General features: G+C 36.7%; 2 protein-coding genes across 2 annotated transcripts; one reads left to right on the top strand and one right to left on the bottom strand.

Moving 5' to 3' along the window:
* Positions 1 to 10,446: 10,446 nt before the first annotated feature.
* On the top strand, positions 10,447 to 11,636 carry LOC131658496 (F-box/LRR-repeat protein At3g26922-like). Its single transcript, XM_058927782.1, has 2 exons — positions 10,447 to 11,391; positions 11,475 to 11,636. Exons 1-2 carry the CDS (start codon positions 10,447 to 10,449, stop codon positions 11,634 to 11,636), a joined length of 1,107 nt encoding a protein of 368 aa, XP_058783765.1.
* Positions 11,637 to 15,490: 3,854 nt separating this feature from the next.
* On the bottom strand, positions 15,491 to 16,414 carry LOC131658495 (uncharacterized). Its single transcript, XM_058927781.1, has one exon. The coding sequence runs from the start codon at positions 16,412 to 16,414 to the stop codon at positions 15,491 to 15,493; it is 924 nt and encodes a 307-aa protein (XP_058783764.1).
* Positions 16,415 to 22,308: the final 5,894 nt, after the last annotated feature.

Raw genomic sequence — 22,308 nt, 5'->3', positions numbered from 1 at the left:
TAGCGGCCTTCTGCCTTTTCTTTAGGGCTTGTCTGGTTCGAGGTGGAGATTTGTCATCCTCATCTGAGACAACTACTGGAGAGGTTTTTCGCTTCGAATGTGGTGGAGGTTTCGAACTCTGAAAATATAAATTGGGTAAGGTAAGGATGATTCATGTAACATACAAATGAAAGATAAAGTATGTATATACCGTGGTTTTCTTGTCAGCAGTGAAAGAGTCACTCTCACTGGGCTTGTTGCTCTGCGAAACTTCAGAAGCTTTCTGCGTAGGGAGCTGTTTAATCTTTCTCCTTCGAGCGACAGCTGTAGTTGGAACTGGAATTAGTATTTCACCAGAAAAGGAACGTTAGTCAAAGAATTTTGTCTGAACCCAAACCTTCAGGTATTGGAGTCAAGACCCGAACACATTCAAGATCTATATGGAGATGTCCTTTGAAAGTATCCAGGGTATGCTTAGTCGGGACCACTCGTTCAACGCGTTTTTTAGTACTTTCCTGAAGAATTTTAAAAGCATTCCCACACACAAATCACTCTAGGAAAGGAGGGCTTAAAGCCACACCAAAATCAGCGCTTGGCAGTGGAGGGAATTTTGGAGGATTAAGTTTGAAAGCCATTTCATAACGCAGTTCTGGTCGAACAGACGAGGGCAGTTTCAACTTATCCAGTTTAGCAGAAAACTTTTTGCGCAAAGTGACTGCAGCTTCACGAACGGTCCGACTAAGGTCATCAGGCCTGTAAATGGTTTCAAAGAACTTTTGAAAGGCTTGTATTTATTTAATATGAGTCGAAGTACCTTTTTGAAATTTTTCCTGCACATCAGCAAAAGCTTCAGTTAGTTCGCGAGTAAGGCTCTCAGCGTCAAAGATTTGCGTGGTGTAATAGTCCGTCCACCATTGTTGAAAATCTGGAGTAGAGTAAAATACGGGATTGAAAGGGATAGGCGAAAGATTGGTCACATCAGCATATCTAGCAATTTTTGACTCACATTCTTCTTCAGTCAGATATAAAGTGTGCAAACACATGTGGTTCCTTTTCTCGTATAGACACTTGGGTTTTATTTGAACCAATCCAAATTGCCTTGATACCAGATTTAGTTGGTAGCAAAGGAGAACATATTGGCTTTTGGAGGGGCGAAGACGGTGATAGAATAACCTTGGGGTAAGGAAAGCTCCCCAAATAGTCATAGATTCAGTCTCTTAATCTTGAGATGTTGGTGGAAACTTTCGAGTGAACCATTCGGGACCCACTGTCCTGTTTACGAACGGAGCCATCGAAGGGCTGAATTGATGACACCGAGCAAACATCATGACATATGCTAGAAAATGCTCGCGAAGTTTACCAGTCTCTTCTTTTGGAGTTAGCGAACCCAACCTGGTTCCTTCTACAGTTCGATTTTTAATATTTGGATCTTCTTCGTTCGCAACACCTCGAAATGGGAGTTGAGCCTCGAAAGTAGCATTGAGCCATAGTTGTAGCAGCCAGAAGGGGCCAGCGAAAAGCAAAGAACCTGTTTTATAATTCTTTACAAGGTTTGTTGCTTCACCTAGGTTCTCGTAGAGAAACCCTAGAATTAACTGGCTCAGGTTTAGTTTTGTTCCAGCATGGAGTTGATTAGCCATACAGAGATATCTTTTTGCTACTTGTATGGACCTAGAACAGAAGACGCACCTCGAAAGCCATAAGGCTAAGAAAGCGATGTGTTCTTCGTCTGAGACTACCTCATTATTTTCGTCATGATACTGTTGAATGAATGCAGTATAAGTAACAGTTGCTTCATTGAAGTTAATAGTATCAGTGTCCATGACGTTGGGGTCGAAGGGTTCTTCAGTTGGTCGAAGCCCCGTAATGGCAGCTATGTCGAAAAGCGTGGGGGTGACCATTCCACATGGAAGATGGAAAGTGTTGTGGGAAGCATCCCAAAAAGAAACTGACGCAACTAACATGGTTTGGTTGTATTCTAAACCAGTCTTGGACAGTTGGATTAAATCATAAATGCCCAGTTCTTTCCAGAAAGCAGCCTTGTGTTTCTCTACTCTTGGCAACCAGACATAGTATAGTTCAGGGTCTTTTGCTAAGGGAATTGACCTAAAAACTTTCACAAAATTGGTTACATAGTCTAACCTAATTTTCTCTAGGGCTGAAGGGTTTTCGGTCGAAGATTTTTCCGTATCATCAGGCTTTGCTGAAATAGGACGGCCATCTTCATCTATTTTGTTCTTACTAACTAACGGCCTAGTTTTATAATAAGCAGGAAAGAATTTATTCAGAGAAGGGTTAGTTTCTCCTGGTAACGGACCCATGAAAGCATGAGTTTTCCCAGAAAGTTCAAAAGGAATGATTACCTGAGAAGCGTAAATGGCGCGCACTTCCGCAGAATTTGGGTTTGGTACGCACTCTTGATCCCCCATCTGTGTAAATTGTTGAAGTTTCAGAGCTGGTTGAAGAACATTTGAGGAAGACGCCATGAGTAAGTTTGATTTTTTGGAATGGGTTTTGAATATAATCAGGAGTGTTCTTTTCTGTGGAGAAATAAGGAAATAAGAGGTGAAAGTTATGTGAAGGTTAAAGTTTCGGTATTTAAAGGTCTAATGGAAACCCTTTCAAATCTTTTGGGTAAAAGCCAAGAGACACGTGGCAGGCGTTGATTTCATCCAACGGCGGTCGAATAGTTATTAGCTTTACTCCTAGTATATAGGAGTAATGATCAGAAAGTAAGACCAGAACGTGGGAATGTAAGTTATGAGTAGACATCTTTGAAAATGACAAGACGTTTTGGAAATAGGGTCATCAATGATTATGACGTCAGTCAATGATCTTGGAACTCTAAAAACGAAATCTTATTACAGCAAGATACGCCTATTTCTCTTGTTTTTCGAAACAGGCATTTATTGGGGGCAATTTGTTAGCTGAAGATTTTGTTTAAGAAGAAATGTCCTTCGAAGGTCTGAAATTTGAAGGAGGTGGTTATTGATGACCATCTTTGAAGATAAAATGGCTCCTGATGGCCATGTTTCGAGAATGAAGAATTTTAAGTCATAACGAAGATAGTGAATGCTGAAACTAGTAGGAGTGTATATCTTCGAGACTTAGACAAATTTTACGAAATATGTTAAGTACTGATGCTTAGTGTATTTCCGTGGTATTTTAATGTTAAGTTATATTGCCACGCGTCGAAGGAGGATTCAGGCGGGAAGATTTGAAATTCGAAGAAGTTTGCATAACTGTCCAGAGACAGATGGCTTTCCGGGGATTCTCATGAGAAACGTGGCATTAAATTTGTAAGTTTAAGAGTGCGCCTAAGAGGGGGGGTGAATTAGGCTTTCAAAAAATTTAATCGGTTTTATGAAAATACTTCTAATAATTTTTGGTTGAATGTATGAAGGTTTTTGAGAGGTTCTTTTCTTTTCTTGGTAATGGTGATGAAAGAAATAAAATGCGGAAAAGTAAAGAACGCAAGGATATATACTGGTTCCCCTCACAATCCGAGAGTACTCCAGTCCCCTTTCCAACACGAAAGAGATTTCACTATAGTTAGAATTATTGGACAAGCCTATGCTTTACTATCTAACCTATAGGGTGATCAAAGGTTCTCAAACACCTTTAAGATCAAACAACATTAATGTGAATGAAGAACAATCCTCTTCAAACACAAACAACCCTTGCACCCAACAATCCTGGATAGCAAGTCAATACAATCTTATTTTCAGCAATCCTGAAAATAAGATATAACAAGAACTTTTTGAATAGAGATTTGAATAATAGTGATCACTTTAAGTGATGTATCAATTAAATTGATCTTCCCTTCCAATGACAATAATTCTCAATTCTTAAGTAATAGATTGCTCAAGACTTTTTCTGTTTTGGATAATGTGAAAGTATGCACAAGAAATCTTGAGTGAAGGTTGAAGAATGTAAGAAATGGATTCTGAAAATTTCTAAGAGTTTTTATTTATTGGAAGAGGTAATTTGTGATTTGAAATTCTTTATATTTATATGTGCATAACACCCTTTTGAAACATGGAAAATGAATGAAGAAATACCATGAACAATTGTCAAATTGAAATGAAATGGTTCCATGAAATGGTGTATGAAAGGGTGTCTAAAAAGTTGCTGGTTTTTCAATTTCGTACAGGGTGCAATCGATTGCACAAAGACAGCAATTGATTGCACAAGGGCTAACAGCTATATTTTTTTGAAAAAGCTTCAGCAAGCAATCTATTGCACCAATACAGCAATCGATTGCACTAATAAGACAAAAAATCTGCAAAGTGTTTTTAGGCCATATTTTTGAAAAAGCTTCAGGGAGAAATCGATTGCACCACTACAGCAATCGATTGCATGGTAAGGCAGAGACAAATTTTTGGCTTCTGGAAGAGGGAGCAATCGATTGCTTGAAGTGTGCAATCGATTGCACATAATAAAAAATGGAATTTTTGTCTAAGTCTTTTGTGTTATGGTTATGGCAAAGGTATGTAATGATCTTTGATGATTTGAGCAACCAAGACTTAAGTATTTTATGAGAGTTATTGTTATACCTTCTTTTTGATGCTTGAACCATAGTCTTGACTAAAAAGCTTTATGATTGAATAACATCTTTTCCTTCTTGATACTAAGAGTTTTGTCTTCATCAAAACAAAGTCTTTCATTGAGAAGCTTGAATTTACAAAATTAGCGTAGGACCGTTAAGGTCAAAACTAGTATAAATAAGGGTTCTAATGTTCGGATTCAGTGTGTTCATTTTGTACAAATCACTCACATATTACTCAAGTATCAAGCGTTAAGAGAAAGAGTTCGCTGAGAAATGTACGTATGACACCACCACCATTTTAATACATGTGTATTTTCCTTTATTTTCAAGTATCTTTCGATATTATTGCATTTCGTTTACTTCCTGCCATTTACATTCCTGCACTCTTTATTTTCATGTTATTTATCTTTGAAGTATTTAACATTTTTGCATTTTAAGATTCTTGCACTTTTACAGTTTTTATCTTATGTTTTATCTTGACTTACCTTTCGCTGAAGTTATATTTACGTGTATAACCAAGTGACTACTAACCTTTATTGTTTCGATTGAGTAATTCTTATTTTCAAGGCAAAATCATAAACATGGTTCGAATCATCATAAATAACAATCTTTTTTACTATGTCCTAGGATCAATCTAGTCGATCCTGCGAGTAACCAAATCATATTTATTATAATTTGGAAGACTAGCGGTTGTTTACCGGAAATCACCGTAAACAATGAGATATATTATATTGTCTTTAAGAGTAGGTTTAAAGATTTGCTCTAAATCTTAGTATCATATTTTATTTTAATCTAATGGTTTTATTGATAATTTATATTCTCAAGTGAGCAAAATGTTTCTACAAATGATCATACAAATAAAATTAACATCATATACATTTCAATCTTATAACTTTTATTTTATTTCTATATTTTTATTTAAAAAATATTAATTTAAAATGTAAAATATATGTTTGTTCAAGTGTGGGGAAATTTGTTCAGTGCATTTTAATGCACATTCTCCTATGTTTGTTCTTAAGCATTTCTTTGATTTTCTTTGTTTACTTTTATGTTTGATAATGTTTTTCTAATTTACTTTATTTTTTGTTTAATTTGATTTTCGCACTTTATTTTCAGCATTAGCAGTCTGCACTAAAATGATCATAACTGGAGCTCTGGGAATCAGATCGGCGCATTTTAATAATCGTCGGAAAGCTAAGAGAAAGAGCTACATCTTTCATGTTGGAGTCAAAGTCAGAATCGGAGCGCATATTTTTTAGAATTTAGTTTGAAGTTGCAGCATTAGTTTTATTTAGTTTTGGGTCGTTAGTTTTGGACATGGGTTATGTTTGTTTGACCCAGTTGGATTATGACCCGAATTATTGTTTCTCCCATTTACCTAGGGCTAGCCGCTAATGTTCATTGTTACATTTTTACTATTCACGAAATTATGAGGCAAGCTTGTACGAACTCCATGGAGAACTAATTCCTTTGAGACAATTTGCTGTATTCAGGTTCCGACCTTGAGGTTATTATAATTATAATTCAGTTCTATTCCTTTCAATATTAATCTATGTCTCTTGTTTGCTTAATTCGATTTGCATAGAATATATTGATTTAATTTGATTGGTTGTATGATCCTAACTATAGTCACGTTATCGTTTGCTTAACTCGTTATCGTGTCCGTTTAATTCATGTTTGCTTAATTCATGAAACTTAATCCCGTTTGCTTAATTCAGATAATAGGAACATACAACTTATACTATCAATTGCGCTTGTCAATGGATATTATAATCGAATAGGAATGGATAATCCGCTTAGGAGGTTGGAATTACAATAATCAATGATAGATAGGAACCGAATCAGCAAATTGTCGTTTCAGCTTATTTTATAATCACTTAATTCATTTGCTTATTTTGTCTAAAATTCCTAAATCAAATCTTAAAACCCCCAATCGAAACTTCAATTGGTTGATAATTTTACAAGAATCCTTGTGAGAACGATATCCGAGTTGTCGTTACTGTTAACTACAGTTTTCAAAATTACTGGTTTTTGATCCGTGTGCAACAACGAATCAAAATTGGCGCCGTTGCCGGGATAAATGATTCTCTCCCCCACACTTAAGACATACATTGTCCTCAATGAAAGAACGTAAATATAAAATAAGAGTGAGAGAAAGGAAAGAACACACCCGAGTAGTCAAGGAGGATATGTGATCACATAAGCAACCTTTCCCAAAGAGATATATTCTACACTTTCTTCTTCCAAAGTGGGGATCTCATGGAGTAGCTTTGGGTAATGTCCATTGAACTTGGAATTTTTATTAGTGCCTTCGCCTTTTATTCCAGGATCCAAGAAGAATCTTCGATAAGTAAAAGTGTCGAATTGGCACGTGATCTTCTTTTCCACAACATTAAAGCTCAAAAGATTGAGGGGCTGCCTCACTACTTTTGCTACATCTTCAAGTGAGATCCTATGCACACACATGGACGAACTAATATCATAAATGTCATCCAAGGTCCATCCAATTCCTTTCTTATGCTTCTTCAAAACCTGCAAAAACTTACTTTCTTGATCAAAATAAAGTTTAGAAGAAATTATAACCGGAAGTTTTTCATTCATCTCTAAATAAGCATATTTAAGATTTTCAGGAATTGGTTTCAGCTCTCGGGAAGGTGGTTGTTCAATGGATGGTTTGTTCTGGGCAGCCGGGATATCGAGAGCTTCATCTACATGAACAACTTCATTTGCAACCTCATCTGTAATAAGAATATCAACTTGCAAGGCAAGCTCAATTTCATCACAAACAGAGCAAATTTTAGTGTCAGTACAAACATCACAAGAGTAAACATCATCAAAACCAGACAATGATGGAAAATCATCTGCAAACAAATCAGTACAAGTATCATCAACAGTTTCAGAAAGCAACTCTATTTGAAAAACGGATTGCTCTTCCAAGGGTTGTTGGTTTGATCCTTGAGCTTGCTGCATGGCATTCATCAAAGAGGCAAGTTGTCCAATTTGTGTTTGCAAAGTATGAAGAGTAGAATCTATTTGTTGTTGATATTGGAAATTATTTGCGGCCATTTGTTTGACAATATCCTCTAGTGAAGGTTCGGAAGGTGCAGAGCACACAACCTGAAATTCATTCAGATGCATATGCAGATCCTCACCTGCAAAACCATTAAACCTAGGCAACAAATGTGTTAAACCATATTTCAATTCAAAAGGTGCATCAGCCGCAGGATCGTCAATACATAAACCATTATAGTTCACATTAGGGACAACCAACTACGTCAAAGTTCTTTGTTCAGCCATGGTTTCAACAAATACAAAAATACCAATTATGTCCTAAACAGGCAGAAACAAATAGAAAGAAGGAAAACGATTAAATTAAATTCAGAAAAATATAAAAACACAGAATTTCATCTAATTAAGACAAATAAGAATTTTGAGAATTTTTTTGGATTTTTTCGAAACCGAAAAAAGCAGTAAACAATTATTTAAAAATAGAAAAAAAGAGGACTTTGGAAATTTTGGGTTGAATTCCCTTACTCTAGGGAGTATTGCTTGCACGACTTTTCTACCTTCAGTTGGCAAAAAAGATTTACAATCGAACACAATTTTTCCAAAAATCGAATTTTTCGACTCTAAACGCGGATTGGCCAAAACCGTGAGGAACCTATGGCCTAAACGCACAAACACTAAACCTAAGACTCTAAAATCAAATAATAACGACAAGAATCCCCGGCAACGGCGCCAATTTGATCCGCTGTCGCGCGCGGATCAAAACGAGTAGTTTTTCAAAAACGTAGTACAGCGACAAATTAACTCCGATTATCGTTCTCACAAGGATTCTTGTATTGTTATTAACCAATAGAAACGTTATGAGGGGGTTTGGTTTAGGATCGGTTTAATAATAACAGAGTCAAAAGTGATTAAAATAAGTGATTATGTAAATAAGCTACCGATTACAACACCGATTAACAAGCGAAATTGACATTATAAAGTTTCATTCCTATTTTCCGAATAAAGCAAACGGACTAAGCACAATCACGAATTAAGCAAACGTGATTCTAACATACACACTTTAACGATTAAGCAACGATAAAGTACGATAAAAGTCAAGGAACATAAATTAATCGGTATAAATCAATAATATTCTATATAACTCGAATTAAGCAAACAAGACATATAGATTAATATCAAAAGGGAAAAGAAATTGAATTAAAGATTAAAAACCTCAAAGTATTGAAAACTGTAACCAGCAGAAATTGTCTTCGGGGATTAGTTCCTCATCATTCGTTCAAAGCTTTCAAAATTATTTGGTGAAAAGTAAAAAGTGATAAACAGTTTTTTTCGGCTGCTAGGGTATTAGGGAAAACAAGACAACCCGTTTACAACCCAACTGGGTCAAAAACATATTCCAGGCCCAACTAACGACCCAAAACTAAAGTAAAAAAATAATGCAGCAGCTTCAAACGCGATTCTGGAATATATGAGTAATGAATTTGACTTCGACTCCAACACGAGAATTGTAGCTCTTTCTCTTAGATTTCCGACGACTACTAGTACGCGTCGATGGAATTTCCGGAGCTTCAGTTATGATCATTTTAGTGCAGGCTGTTAATGCTGAAAATAATGTGCGAAAATCAAATAACAATAAAAATAAACTCAAATATATAAACATTACAAAATAGAAAAATAAACAAAGTAAAGTATGAAAATGCATAAGTATAAACATAGAGGAATGTGCATTAAAATGCACTTATCACCGCTCATTTGTTTTGAGTAGTAGACGTTTTTCGTTTTATATGTGGTTGGGGTATCCCCTATACTCCGGTTATATATCAATTGCCTATTAGAAAAATATGTGCGAAAAGTAACGTATTTTTACTTTCGCGGCCTTTCCATAGTTATTTTATATAATATTAAGTGTTTTCTACTAGGCAACAAACAATTTTTACCTCCCCAAACCAAAATCCAAATTCCTAAACAATTCGCATTTCTCATCCCAATCTTCAACAAGGATGAAAAATTAAAATTAAAATTCATCACAAATAGGTTTTGATTGGATTCGAGTTTCTCCGCCCCGCCACCATCTATTAGTGAACTCGATTTAATTTAATGAAATTTTTGATTTTTTTTATATTAAATTATATTATAAATAAAATATTCAAACAATCTTAAAAATTTTCATAGATATACTTCAAATATTTTAAATAATAAATACAAATCAAAATAACAAAATATTGACCAAATATCTAATACTATATAATTATTAAAACTAAATAATAAAAGGATAAAACTTAGACATACTTTCTTCATTGTGCTTTGTACTTTTTTTTCAATTGAAAATATAATAAGTGTATATTTTTCTCGTATATTTTTCTCCTATTTTTACTCTTTAAATAATATTAAAATAAGTTTATCATATTTTAATTGAACAAAAATAAAAATGACGTCTAAGAAATTATATCTAAGTTTTCTCCCTAATAACATATATAAAGAATAACCAGAGTGGGTTCAGGAGAAATACTTGTATGAATACGAACCTAAATCCATATTTTTAGGAACAATCAATTTCCTGTTGCAATGTCTATTCTCTACCGGCATGAATTCACCGTATTCATCTAGCCTTTCGTCTTCACAAATAATAAAAACAATTTCAACTTCTTTGAGTTATACTTTGATTGCAATTATTATTCTCACAAATTAAAGTGGTATCATTTTCTATATGAATCAGTGCATTAATTTAATGATGCAATGACAATTATGAAAATAATCTTATCTCTAAATTATTATACAAATTGCAAAGAAAAATCAATTACTAGTAACATCATAGTTTAGATCAAGGAAGAGGAAGGGGCATTTCAACTTTTCCTTCATAGAACAACCACTCCTCTTTTCTTCAATTTCGCTGCTTCTTCTACGAGACAATGAAGAGAGCAAGGCATAAACACAATTACTGTGAAAACAAAGACAGACTCAGTGACCTGCCCAATTGCCTTTTACTCCACATACTCTCCTTTTTGAATGCCAAGCGAGTGGTTCAGACTTGCATCCTCTCCAAGAGATGGAAGAATATTTGGAAGTCTCTTCACGTCCTTAGATTAAGTTCTTCAAACTTCAAAACAGCCCGGGATGCTTCAAACGTCGAGGCTGTTCAGAATTTCAACAAATTCATGTCTAAAATCTTATCTCTTCGGGATTACTCAGCCTCACTCCACACTCTTGATATTCACCGCTATGCAATTAGGAAACCTCGCCAACTCAAATGGATTATAAAATATGCAGTTTCGCATGATGTCCAGCATTTAGATATCTATCTCAAATGTCATTTTCAACAATTTCCGCCTTGCTTATTTTCATCTCGCACTTTAACCTCTCTTAAAATTTCTGTTTTCCGCTCTAGAATGTTTACTATGAGAGCCTTTTTCCCAAATTCTCTGACTTTGCCAGCATTAACCACATTGTCTCTACAGTCATTCACCTTTCGTGTTGGCGATGATGGACGCGCTGAGCCTTTTTCTGCATTAAACAAGTTGAAAAGTTTGATCATTGACAAATGTGAAGTTCTTGATTCACAAAACCTTTGCATATCAAGTACCACACTCGTCAACTTAACTATAATCATGAGTTATAGGGAACATAAGGCCTATTTCGGATTTGAGTTATCTACGCCAAGTCTGTGTACCTTTAATTTTAGTGGTCTTCCTCTTCAGGAACTATGTCAGAACAATGGAAATGTCTCCACGGTCAAGCATGTAAGTATTGATGTCAATTATTGGTTACATACGGCTGATACTCCTTTGGTTCTACTCAACTGGCTGGTTGAGCTTGCTAATATCGAATCATTGACAGTTACTTCAACCACTCTTAAGGTACTTTATAGCATGTTTTGTTTGAGAAACAAAATTGTATCATTTTCAGTTATGAAAAATACTAATTCGTCCTGATTCCTTAGGTTCTTTCCCTTGTTCCCGATTTATTGAAGTTTGAGTTCTCTTCCTTATGTAACTTGAAGTCACTGAAAGTAAAAAGGAAATATCCTTCCTCAGTACCTGATGGATTGGTGGACTTTTTGCTTCAAAACACACCCTTGGTGGAGGTTGACATAGTAGATTGATTAAGGTCAGATGTGCTTTCAGCATTTTAAAGAGAGATTTTTTTGGCTTGGTTAACTTTATTTTTGCATCCTTCTCTATTCTGTTTTCCAGTATTTATAGTAACTAACTGCACATGTATACTACTATAACATGATTTATTCGGTCACAACCTAAGTGGATGCTATATAGAAAATATTAGAATTGATTGAATTGAATGTAAGAAAGTTATAGGTATTTGGAGAAACAAACTATAACTTTTGTGTATAGTTTAATTGACACTAGGTGAAAATGATGTAGTTATTGATTGTTTGGAAAAAAATCTTGTGGGTGATGTAAAGCTATGTGACTTACATAACATTTGGTGTTATCAAATATCTGTTATGGTGGCGCTATGGCGGATATACATAGCTGGTTTTGGATTCACCGCAATGGAAAATATCAATTGATATTGTAGATTTTCTACCATAATGCTCTATAACAGAGCTGCAAAACAACCTGTATGTCAGGATTTTGGCTCTCCGTCATGGACCGCCATTCTCCGTCGACAGCACTAACATTATCCTTTTATAGGTAAGGATTAGCTTGACAAATATATAGTTATGCTATTTATATATTCCTGAGGGAGATGATGTTTATAGAGCTCTTTGGTAGTATGTAAGAAGTGCTAATTTATTTTAATATTTGTTTCATGTTTTACAGCCTGGTCAGCCCTTGATCACAAACAAAGCAGATGCTGATGCTGTGACTAAATTTATGAAAGTGCTGTTGAAGGTTCCCAATGGATATGCATACATTAACTTTGATGATCTCCTTTACCTTGCTGTCACTAATTCAAAACAAATTGTTCTATTCTATGGTTCTGTTTTTATATTCCCTTTTAGCATTATAAACTCCTTCAAAACTATCATGTAGAAAATTAAATATAAGTTTTCACATACACAATATGACTGCGAGTTGGTTTGGGAAAGATTTTGAAGGGAAGAGATTTGCCGAATCACATCTATAATTCTCTAAAAATCAACTCACAAGTCACAAAAACCACTCACGATAATTATGCTCTAACTCTCGGCCTCCATATTATTTCACTACTTAATGTTAGCACAACTCAATTCAGTCTCTTGTGATGCAAGAAAATAAATACATACAACAAGATTTTTTTTTTATTTTTTTTTTTGTGTAAGCAAGATTCATTAAAACGGAGAACTAAATATTCTCAATATCTGATTACACAGACGAGGAAACCCCGCAAAAAGAAATTACAAACCAATTTAGAATTACGATAGGAATAACAACGGATCTTTGTTAAACTCGTAAAAGCTACAAATGGGATGTGTAATTTCTCCAATAAAAGACCATTTCCAAACCAAAGATTTAATCTTCCACAATGTATTATTCACATCCCAACCTTCATTTCGAAAACAAATACCATTCTTACTAAGCCAAAGAATCCACATAGTAGCTAGCCACACCACATCTAATTTACCCTTCTTCACTTTGTTCTTTTTACAAAAAGAATACCAATCCATAAAACACGTTTTGCACTCTTCTTCCATCGCCCTCCAAGACTTCCCAATCCAAGAAGAAATTTCCCTCCACACCACCTCCACACCTTTACAAACCATAAAAGAGTGTCCCCGGTTTTCCGGATTAATACCACAAAAAACACACTTTAAATTATCCGGAGTTAAAACTATACTTCTAACCAAAAGTAAATCCTTAAAAGGAAGCCTATTCACAAAAAACCTCCAACCAAAAGCTTTGATTTTGTAAGGGACATCTAACTTCCAAATCAAAGACAAGACCTCGTTGAACTTCTCAAAAGGCCCGCAAGGAATCCGCTTAGTAACAAAATGTCTATAACAAGATGCCACGGAGAAAAAGCTATCACCCGAACCCTTCCAATAAACCTCATCCCTCCCTATACAAGACGGCCCCCTTCCCACAAGAGAGTTCCGAAAAGAGACCCAAATCAAATTCAAGGGAACACAATTAATTTGAGAATCCAAAATGCCACAATTTCCCCATTCCCAAATACCGTTGTTCCACCCTCCCATACCCGCCACCGACACTTTTTTCAAAGCCGAAAGAAAAAATAACTCCGGAAACTCCTCTTTTAAACTCAAGTTATTCCTCCACTTTGCCTCCCAAAAAGGAGTAGCATACCCATTACCCAATTTAAAACCACAATTTCCGGAAAAACGAGCCTCCCTCTCAATGCTACCAAGCGAAAGTAAATCTTTCCACCACCAAGAAAAAGAAGGAGTAGATGAAGAGAAGATAGAAGAGTTATGAGAAGAAAGAGTAGAAGACATACCTCCACAAAAGCTTTTTATGGTGATGTCACCATAACGGGCTTTCAACAAGTCGTACCAAAGCGAGTTCTCTCCCTTAATAATTCTCCACCTCCATTTGTTAAGAAGAGCCATATTAAAATCCGCAATATTTTTTATTCCGAGACCTCCGTATTCAAACGGAAGGCAAACATTCTTCCAACTAACCCAATGAATACGTCTTTTATTGTCCTTCACCACCCCTTCCCAAAGAAAATTACTTTGTAATTTTGAAATCTCCTTCACCACTTTTAGAGGCATCTTATAGAAAGACATCGTGAAAATGGCAAGCAATCAAGAATAGATCTCAAAAGGGTTAATCTTCCTCCCAAACTAAGAAAACGGTTCTTCCAACCCGCGAGGCGCTTCTTCATCTTCGATAAAAGAGGCAACCAAGAAGCGTATTTCCTTGGGTTGCTCCCAATGTTAATCCCAAGGAAAAGAAACGAACTATCCTCCACTTTACAAGAAAGCACATAAGCGGCGGCCTCAAGAAAGTTTCTCGATACATTTAAACCTATCAACTTACTTTTATGATAATTGATCCCAAGACCCGACACCATCTCAAAAGCCTTCAAAACCACTTTAATAGCTCACACTTGTTTCTAACTTCCCTATCCTATCAATAAAGTATCGTCCGCAAATTGAAGTATATCCACCGCAATATTGTCATTAAAATCCACTCCTTTAAAAACACCATTGTTTATCGACTTCCGGACAATACCCGTAAGGCCTTCGGCTATAAGCACAAAAAGAAAAGGCGATAAAGGATCACCTTGCCTTAGACCTTTCTCAACACAAAACTCCTTCGTCGGACACCCATTAACTAAAACGGACATATCACTATGAAAAACCAACCTCTCCATCCACTTCCTCCATCTCTCTCCGAACCCCATTCTTCTTAACATGTATCTAAGGAAATTCCAAGAAACTTTATCATAAGCCTTCTCGAAATCTACCTTAAATAAAAGACAACCTCTACCTTCTTTCTTCGCAAAATCCACAAACTCATTAGCAATCAAAACCCCATCAAGTAGATGTCTATTCGGAACAAAAGCACTTTGACAAGACGAAATAATAGAATGAAGAACCCTCTTCAATCTTCCCGCCAAGATCTTCGATACCACCTTGTACATACAACCCACCAAACAAATGGGCCTATAATCATCCAAAGAGAAAGGATTAGATGACTTAGGAACCAAAGACAAAAAAGAGGAAGTAACCGCCTTAGAGATGAAACCACCGGAATGAAAATAATTAAGAAAGTTTAAAGAGTCTTCCTTGATGAAACTCCAACACTTATTTATAAACATAAAGGAGAAACCATCCGGGCCCGGACTCTTAGAAACACCGCAACTATCTATGGCTTCCTTAATTTCCTCCTCTTGAAAAGGCCTTTCAAGAAACATCGCATCATTAGAACTAATGCTATTAAAGGGAATGCCATCCAAGAGGATTCTATCCGAATCTTCTTCTAAAAATTTATTAGAAAAATGCTTCCATACTTCCTCCCTTACTTCCTCAACCTTTTCCACCATCCCTCCTTAAGTAACAATGGGACCTATATGATTAAATCTTCTTCTTTCTTTAACAACTTTGTGAAAAAACGCACTATTCGAGTCACCTTCATTTAACCATTTAAGTCTAGATTTTTGAACTAGCATATTCTCTTTTATCCTCAAGTTCAACCAAAATCTCTTATTGGCCTCTTGCCTACCTAAAAGAGACTCTCCAATCAAATCCTCCATCGTATCCTCAAACCTAGAATCCCCCTCATTGATATCTCTAACTCCTTCCTCCACCTCCAAATCAATTCTACCAAAAACCGTCTTGTTCCACCATCTCAATCTAGCTTTAATCTGGGAAAGTTTTTCCTTGAGCACATAATCACCTCTTCCTTCCACAACCAAATCCTTCCATTCCTTTTCGACAAAAGGAAGAAAAGAACTAAAAGTAAACCATTCATTGTTGAATTTAAACGGTTTAGGTCCCCAATTAAGCTTATCCACCACAAGCCACACCGGACAATGATCCGAAATATCACGATACCCAACTAATTGCCCAACAACTCCCCAATCATTAATAATTTTGCTCGACACAAGGAAACGATCAATTCGACTCATAGATCTACCATCTCCACTATACCAAGTAAAGTTTTTTCCTTTGCTAGGAACGTCCACCAACCCACTATTATCAATAAACTTTGCAAAGAGCTCTGAACCCGACTCCATATCCCTAATCGATATTCCTTTCCTTTCATGAATGTTTTTAGACGCATTAAAGTCCCCTCCAAAGATCCACTCCCCATCCGAAAAAGAGCTTTTCAACTTTAACAAATTGTCCCATAAATCCTTCTTCTTTTGAAGAACACAAGAAGAATAAATGTTCACTACATAATAAAAATTCTCCTTCCACTTCACCTTTATCCCTAAGAAGCCCTCTCCTTTAAAGCTATTAAGAACTTCCATCCTATCCTTCCTCCAAAGAGTAAGAATCCCTCTCGATCTACCAATCGAGAAGATGAAGGTGTGATGAAAGAAAATGGATTATAAATTAATCAAAATTGAATTACAAACAACTTAAAATAGCTTGTTGGTTACATAATCAACCCAACTAACTAGTTAGCTAGTTAGTTTTTTTTAGGAAATTTCTTTACCCACCTCCTAACCTTCTTGGTCACCTCTGGTGAATTTACTAAAATACCCCTTGTTTCGGAAGTTCATTTCCGAAAACGTACTTTTATTGAAAAAAAACGTGTTTTCGGAAATGTATCTCCGAAAAGGTGTTTTTTTAATGAAAAATATTGATTTCGGAGATGCATCTCCGAAATAAAGTTGTTTTTCAGAAAATTGGTGTATTCGGAAGTTCATCTCCGAATTCACCCCCCTTGGAGGAATTCGGAAATGTACTTCCGAAATATGGTCTGGACAGAAGAAAAATAACAAACAAGAACGATTCGTTTTATTTAATCGGATGAAGATTACATCGATCACATTACATAAGATTAAAGTTACATATTGTTAAACATGGGTAAGTGGGGATGAGTCAACATTTTGATAACGTCGTCCGCCGATCTTTGAAGTTTCGCGTCCAACTCGATCGGGCCCTTCGAAGAAAATTGGTCGAACATTGTCCACAAACCCGCTAAATATTCGTCGTTCTTGATCTCAAAAGGTGTGAACTTAATGCCTCCCTCGTCGTTAAGCGATGGCGAGCGGTACTCGAGCTTGACAACCTTTCGATTTTCGGGATATTGCAACAGCGTGTTAAGCGACGTTATCAACTCCGCAAACGGCGTGTCGCGCGAGAAGCAAAATTGGAACGGCATCGGGTAGCCGGTGGTGAAGTAGACGAATGCTAGGTGGAGGTAGGTTTGTGTCATTTGTGTTTTCTGGTGTGAAGAGGATGAAGAAGAGTGTGTTGTATTTATAGACTTATTGGAGCAATGATGGCCCAACAAACCTTATCCTGCTCAGTGGACTTTTCGGAAATGAACTTCCGAAAATTGGAGGCAGACTAGTATATTTCGGAAGTTCATTTCCGAATTATGCAGAAACAGATGTAAATTTTGCATTTTGTTGATTGCTTAGTGTTTTGTGTAAAAAATACAAAAGGAATTCAAAATAGACATAAATTAGACAATGATGACATAAAACATACTTATATTATATATGTATTGAATCGGTCCGATTTTACATGATAAACAACAATACATACAAAAATGGTCATTACAAACAAAAAACGATCCGGAACAAACTAAAATTCACCGAACCAATCGGTGGATCCTAAGTCCAAGATAGGTATGTTCTTCGACCGCTCTCTATTTTGCTCGCGCTCTTGGCTCATCATTTCTTCAAACTCCGCCATTCTTGAAACGAAAGGATCCGGCCAAGTCTCCGCCTCATTTGAACGATGTGCCGTCCATTGACAAGAAGTAGCCGGTATATGACACCCCGGTTTCAAAAACACTTGGACGAAGTGCCGCGATCGTAGATACCCGATGCATATGATGCGGCTCGACGTGTCCAATGGCGGTCGACTATGGAGTGGAAAGAAAGTCTCACTTAGTCCAAACCTCGTCAAATCGACACACACCATATCATATGCACTTGCTATTAGATGACCCATATCGGGGAATGACATTCACTTCGAAACCGGAGCGATACCGGTAAGTGATGGAACAAGTGAATCATGAATTTTCGCAAACTTTTCTTGATTTTCATATATTCGCCCGTAGATGTCCCGATACGAAGTCAACTCCGCAATAAGTTCCCGTCGGACTAAAGTGTGATTATTTTCCCCTTTACCGAGCAAACCCGCAATGGCCCGATATCCACAATTGCCGTCGCCGCCAATATCAACGATGTTATCGATATATTTGTGCATAAAAAGTGGCATCTCATCAATGTAGACAATGGGTGATTTTTTGATCGGCGGTGTGCGAGGTGGCTTCGAAATACGGGCTCCTTTGTTACCACTACACTTGGACTTCGGTGTCGGTGAATCCGGGAATGATGCATCAACATGTTCAAAGTAGGAAGGAGATCGTTTTGTTGATGTGTCTTCTTGTGTAATTTTGGACTTTTTCGGTGCACCTTTCGTTTTAACCGATTGAGATGGCGGTTTCAAATCGGTGGTCTCCAGAAATGCAATTTTTCGCAATTGTTCTTTTATGTGCATTTTCATTGTGTCATCCGCTTTAGCAAACTTCTCCATTATCACTTCCAACTCGTCGGAGATGGTGATTTTGGAGTCATTTCCTTTCGGCGGGTCAAAATCATTAAAACAAAGCTTCTTCCAATGGTCGGCTACCTCATCCATGCGTATTGGTGAATTCAACTTCTTCTTTTTTGAAAGTATACAAGCACATGGAAGGCCGTATGTCTTTCTAATGGTACACCCACATAAAGAACTATCCGGCCCCGTGGTCTCCAATCGCTTCGCTTCATGAAACAAAAAATTCAAACCCGATGGGGATATGTTGTAAATCAATTGGGAGAATAAAATTTGGCCCTTATACCGGTGTTCCATAACCGTCTTGCTCCGACCGAACGATGTTTGAATTTCATTGTGTTGATTTTCAAGCATTTGGTTCACGGTGTCCGATCCCCGACACAAATCTCCCTTGCTATCACCCAACCACCTCTTGAAGACCGCATTTGCGGATTCAACTCGGTTCTTCGTAGTGCAACCAAGATGTCTAACTTGATTTGTCCAAGCGCACACAACTTTTTCTCTGACTTTGTCAAGAATGGTGGATTCGACATAATGACAAAAAGTCTTAATGGAACCACACAAAGACCTAAAGTGTACCAATTTCTCGGTATACACCTATTCGGAGTATGCATCCAAAATTTCCCTCCATGCCGCCATTATCCTATCAACCACAACACCGGCTTTGATAACTTTACCGTTTTCATCCGGCCTATCTTTTGTCACAACCGCGGGTTTCAACTTACTTCTCACGTTGCAAGTTATGTGATACCGACAAAGTAACACGGTCGATGTCGGGAAGACGGTATCAACCGCATTCATCAAAGCATTATCCCGGTCGGTGACAATGATGTTTGGCATAACCTTTTGATCAACTAACAAAGACTTGCATATTCCCAAATCCCATGTAAAGTTATCTTCTTTTTCACACTCCAAAAAAGCAAACCCGACCGAATATGTCTTGTCCGTCGAGGTCACACCGACAATCTCTAGAAGAGGAAGCCTATACTTGTTGGTCTTGTCGTCGAATCCATCACAAGAACGGTTGGAAATGTGTTGAATAGCTTGATAATTTCGGGATGAGTCCAAATAATATCACGCACCCTAACTTTCTCCTCAGACGTTCGGAAGCTTGACACATATTTGTTATCGCCTAATAGTTTGAAAAGTTGTTGCATTTCCGACCGAGGGCCCATTTTCAAAACTTTGAGATTGTGTCGTTCATTGTAAACTTGCTTGATATTTGACTATCGTTAAATCCGAAATCATGTTCTTCTCTTCGCGGGACAAACGACACGCCATTGGATGTGCGTGTAACTTGGCATCCAAGGCATGATTATGAATTCCACAAATTACGGTTAAACGCCACAAATCATCAACCCTCCGAGTCGCGCGCAACTTAAACGGACACCCGCACTTTCTCGATCCCATGTCTTCGTGTTTTAGCACCCGGTTTGATTGTGCATAACTCCCACCCCGTTCGCAATTCAAAACAACGAAAGCTTTCCGCCTACTATTTCCATTGTTGGACCTTAAAATAACAATACCAAATCCAAGTTTACTAGCTTCGTTCCGAACCCAATCAATCAATTGTTCGCGACTACCAAAGCTCCGATCATTTGTAAATTGTTGTCGAACATCAACCACATTGATCATAGGATTAACGTCGATAACCGGATCGTTATTAACGTTGACAACTGCCGGAACTACTGCGTCATTGTCTTGCACAATGTTGTCCGGATGCACCATACCTAACATATGCAAAAATTAGCAAAATTGGCCAAAACTGTTTTTTTTAACTGCCAGGGCATATTTTGGAAGTTCATTTCCGAAATTTGTTAGGTAATATATTTCGGAAATGAACTTCCGAACCATCGCAGGTTTCAGCATAAATTTGTTGAATCAATGTAGTGAAATAGGGGATGAAATGAGAGATGTTTACCTTAAATTGTAGCTTTCTATGCTCCCTTTAACGTGATCAACGGTTTGAAACTTGATTTTAGGACGAAAAATGGATGGAGATTGATTGAGTTTTGGAGAGGGTTTCGAGAAGTTTTGGAGAAAAAATGATGAAATAGTGAAGGAGGGAAAATTGTATATGTAGCAATATTTTCGGAAATGAACTTCCGAAATATTCACGGTTTTGAATTTTTTTTTACTTCGGAAATGCATCTCCGAAAACACCACTTTTTTGGTGTTTTCGGAGATGCATTTCCGAAGTAAAAAAAAATTCAAAAAAAATAATAACTTCGGAGATGCATCTCCGAAGAAGGGGTAATTTTGGGATTTCGCTGGGGGTGACCCCCATAGGGAGGTGGGTAAAGAAATTTTCTTTTTTTAAGCAACTAATCACGAATCAATATCAAGCTAGAACAATTATTGTTATGGATTAACAACTAACTCAGCATTATTGATCCATAAACCTAAGCATACATCATCTTAGTTGTTCTCTTCAGAAAACAAAGCTATCAATAGATGACTTTGAATATTCTCTTCATGACTTGTTCCTTAATAAGATAGAACATAGTGTAAAGTTTCCTTGGCTTGAACTAAGAAACTTTCTTGTCTGATGCGATGGGGTTCCTAATACATTCAGAGGTGAGATTTTAAAATCACACTGCAATTGCGGTATGATGCGATTGCGAAGGCAACCCACGATTTTTGAACTAATAATGTCGTTTGTTTTGTTTTATAGAAAAATAACGAGATTGGTCAAAGTGGAGGAAAGTAAGTTCCAAGAAGGTTTTCATGAGCCAATTTTGAAAGACATGGGTAAAAATGAAAGCACTAAGTAAAACACCATTCCAAAACTCCTAAAAACAACCATTTTTCAAAAAATCTAGTGACAATTACGGGTGGTTCGTAAGCAAGCCTCGCACCTCTAATTGTTACGAAGTAGAAATAACCCAAGTTTGAATGGTATCTATACTGCTGAGGATGGTTAGAAGTGGCTCATTAGAATTTAATTTGTTAAGAATACAACATATCATAACACTTGGAAGTTGGTGTGGCATATTTCTATTCTCGAGAAGGTGAAATTCTTCCTTTAGACGTGGGTGTGGCATATTTATGCTAATTTGTTGACTAAGTATTTTCTCAAGCATAATTTATCTCATCCAATGAAAACAATTACGTGGAATGCACAATAAGGTAGTATTTTGATTTTGAATATTGATGGTAGTTGCCCCGGTTATCATGGCGTTTTGGATTTTGGTGAATTAATTCAAAATGTTAATGAGTTTTGAGTTTATGATTTTGCGGGTAATATTGATTATTTCAACATCCTTCTACTGAGTTTATGACGCTATTTCTTAGATTGCAGATGGCCTGAGAACTTTACATAAAAAATCTGATGTGTTATTCTAACTCCAAAATTAACTATCAAACATATCTCAAAGTTTTTTAGTGTTTGTCATCGTTGTGCCACAGTTCTTTAAAGAGCTTCTCTCTCTAAAGAATGACGGTTTCAACTATTTCATTTTCTTAGAGAGAGAAATGTTTGTGTTGGGTATCTAGCAAAACATAAAATTAATAATATTATAGTGTGCCAATTCCTTTGAAGAATCTTATGTTAGAAGCATCACTCTATTAGCTTAAAGCACTACAAAAAAAAGTTGAATTTGCCAGGGATATTTGCCAGGGGTAAAAC

Source organism: Vicia villosa, linkage group LG3, assembly GCF_029867415.1.
Source record: "Vicia villosa cultivar HV-30 ecotype Madison, WI linkage group LG3, Vvil1.0, whole genome shotgun sequence".
Taxonomy (NCBI): Eukaryota; Viridiplantae; Streptophyta; class Magnoliopsida; order Fabales; family Fabaceae; genus Vicia; species Vicia villosa.
Note: the sequence above shows the minus strand (reverse complement) of the source record. Positions and strands in the feature narration are given on the sequence as shown.

What these genes read in the sequence shown, in the direction of transcription:
- LOC131658496 (XM_058927782.1), top strand. Translation starts at nt 10,447, where the DNA reads ATGAAGAGAGCAAGGCATAAACACAATTACTGTGAAAACAAAGACAGA. An exon ending in TTACTTCAACCACTCTTAAG is followed by an intron (nt 11,392 to 11,474) that starts GTACTTTATAGC and finishes CTGATTCCTTAG; the next exon opens with GTTCTTTCCCTTGTTCCCGA.
- LOC131658495 (XM_058927781.1), bottom strand. Translation starts at nt 16,414, where the DNA reads ATGGAAGTTCTTAATAGCTTTAAAGGAGAGGGCTTCTTAGGGATAAAG.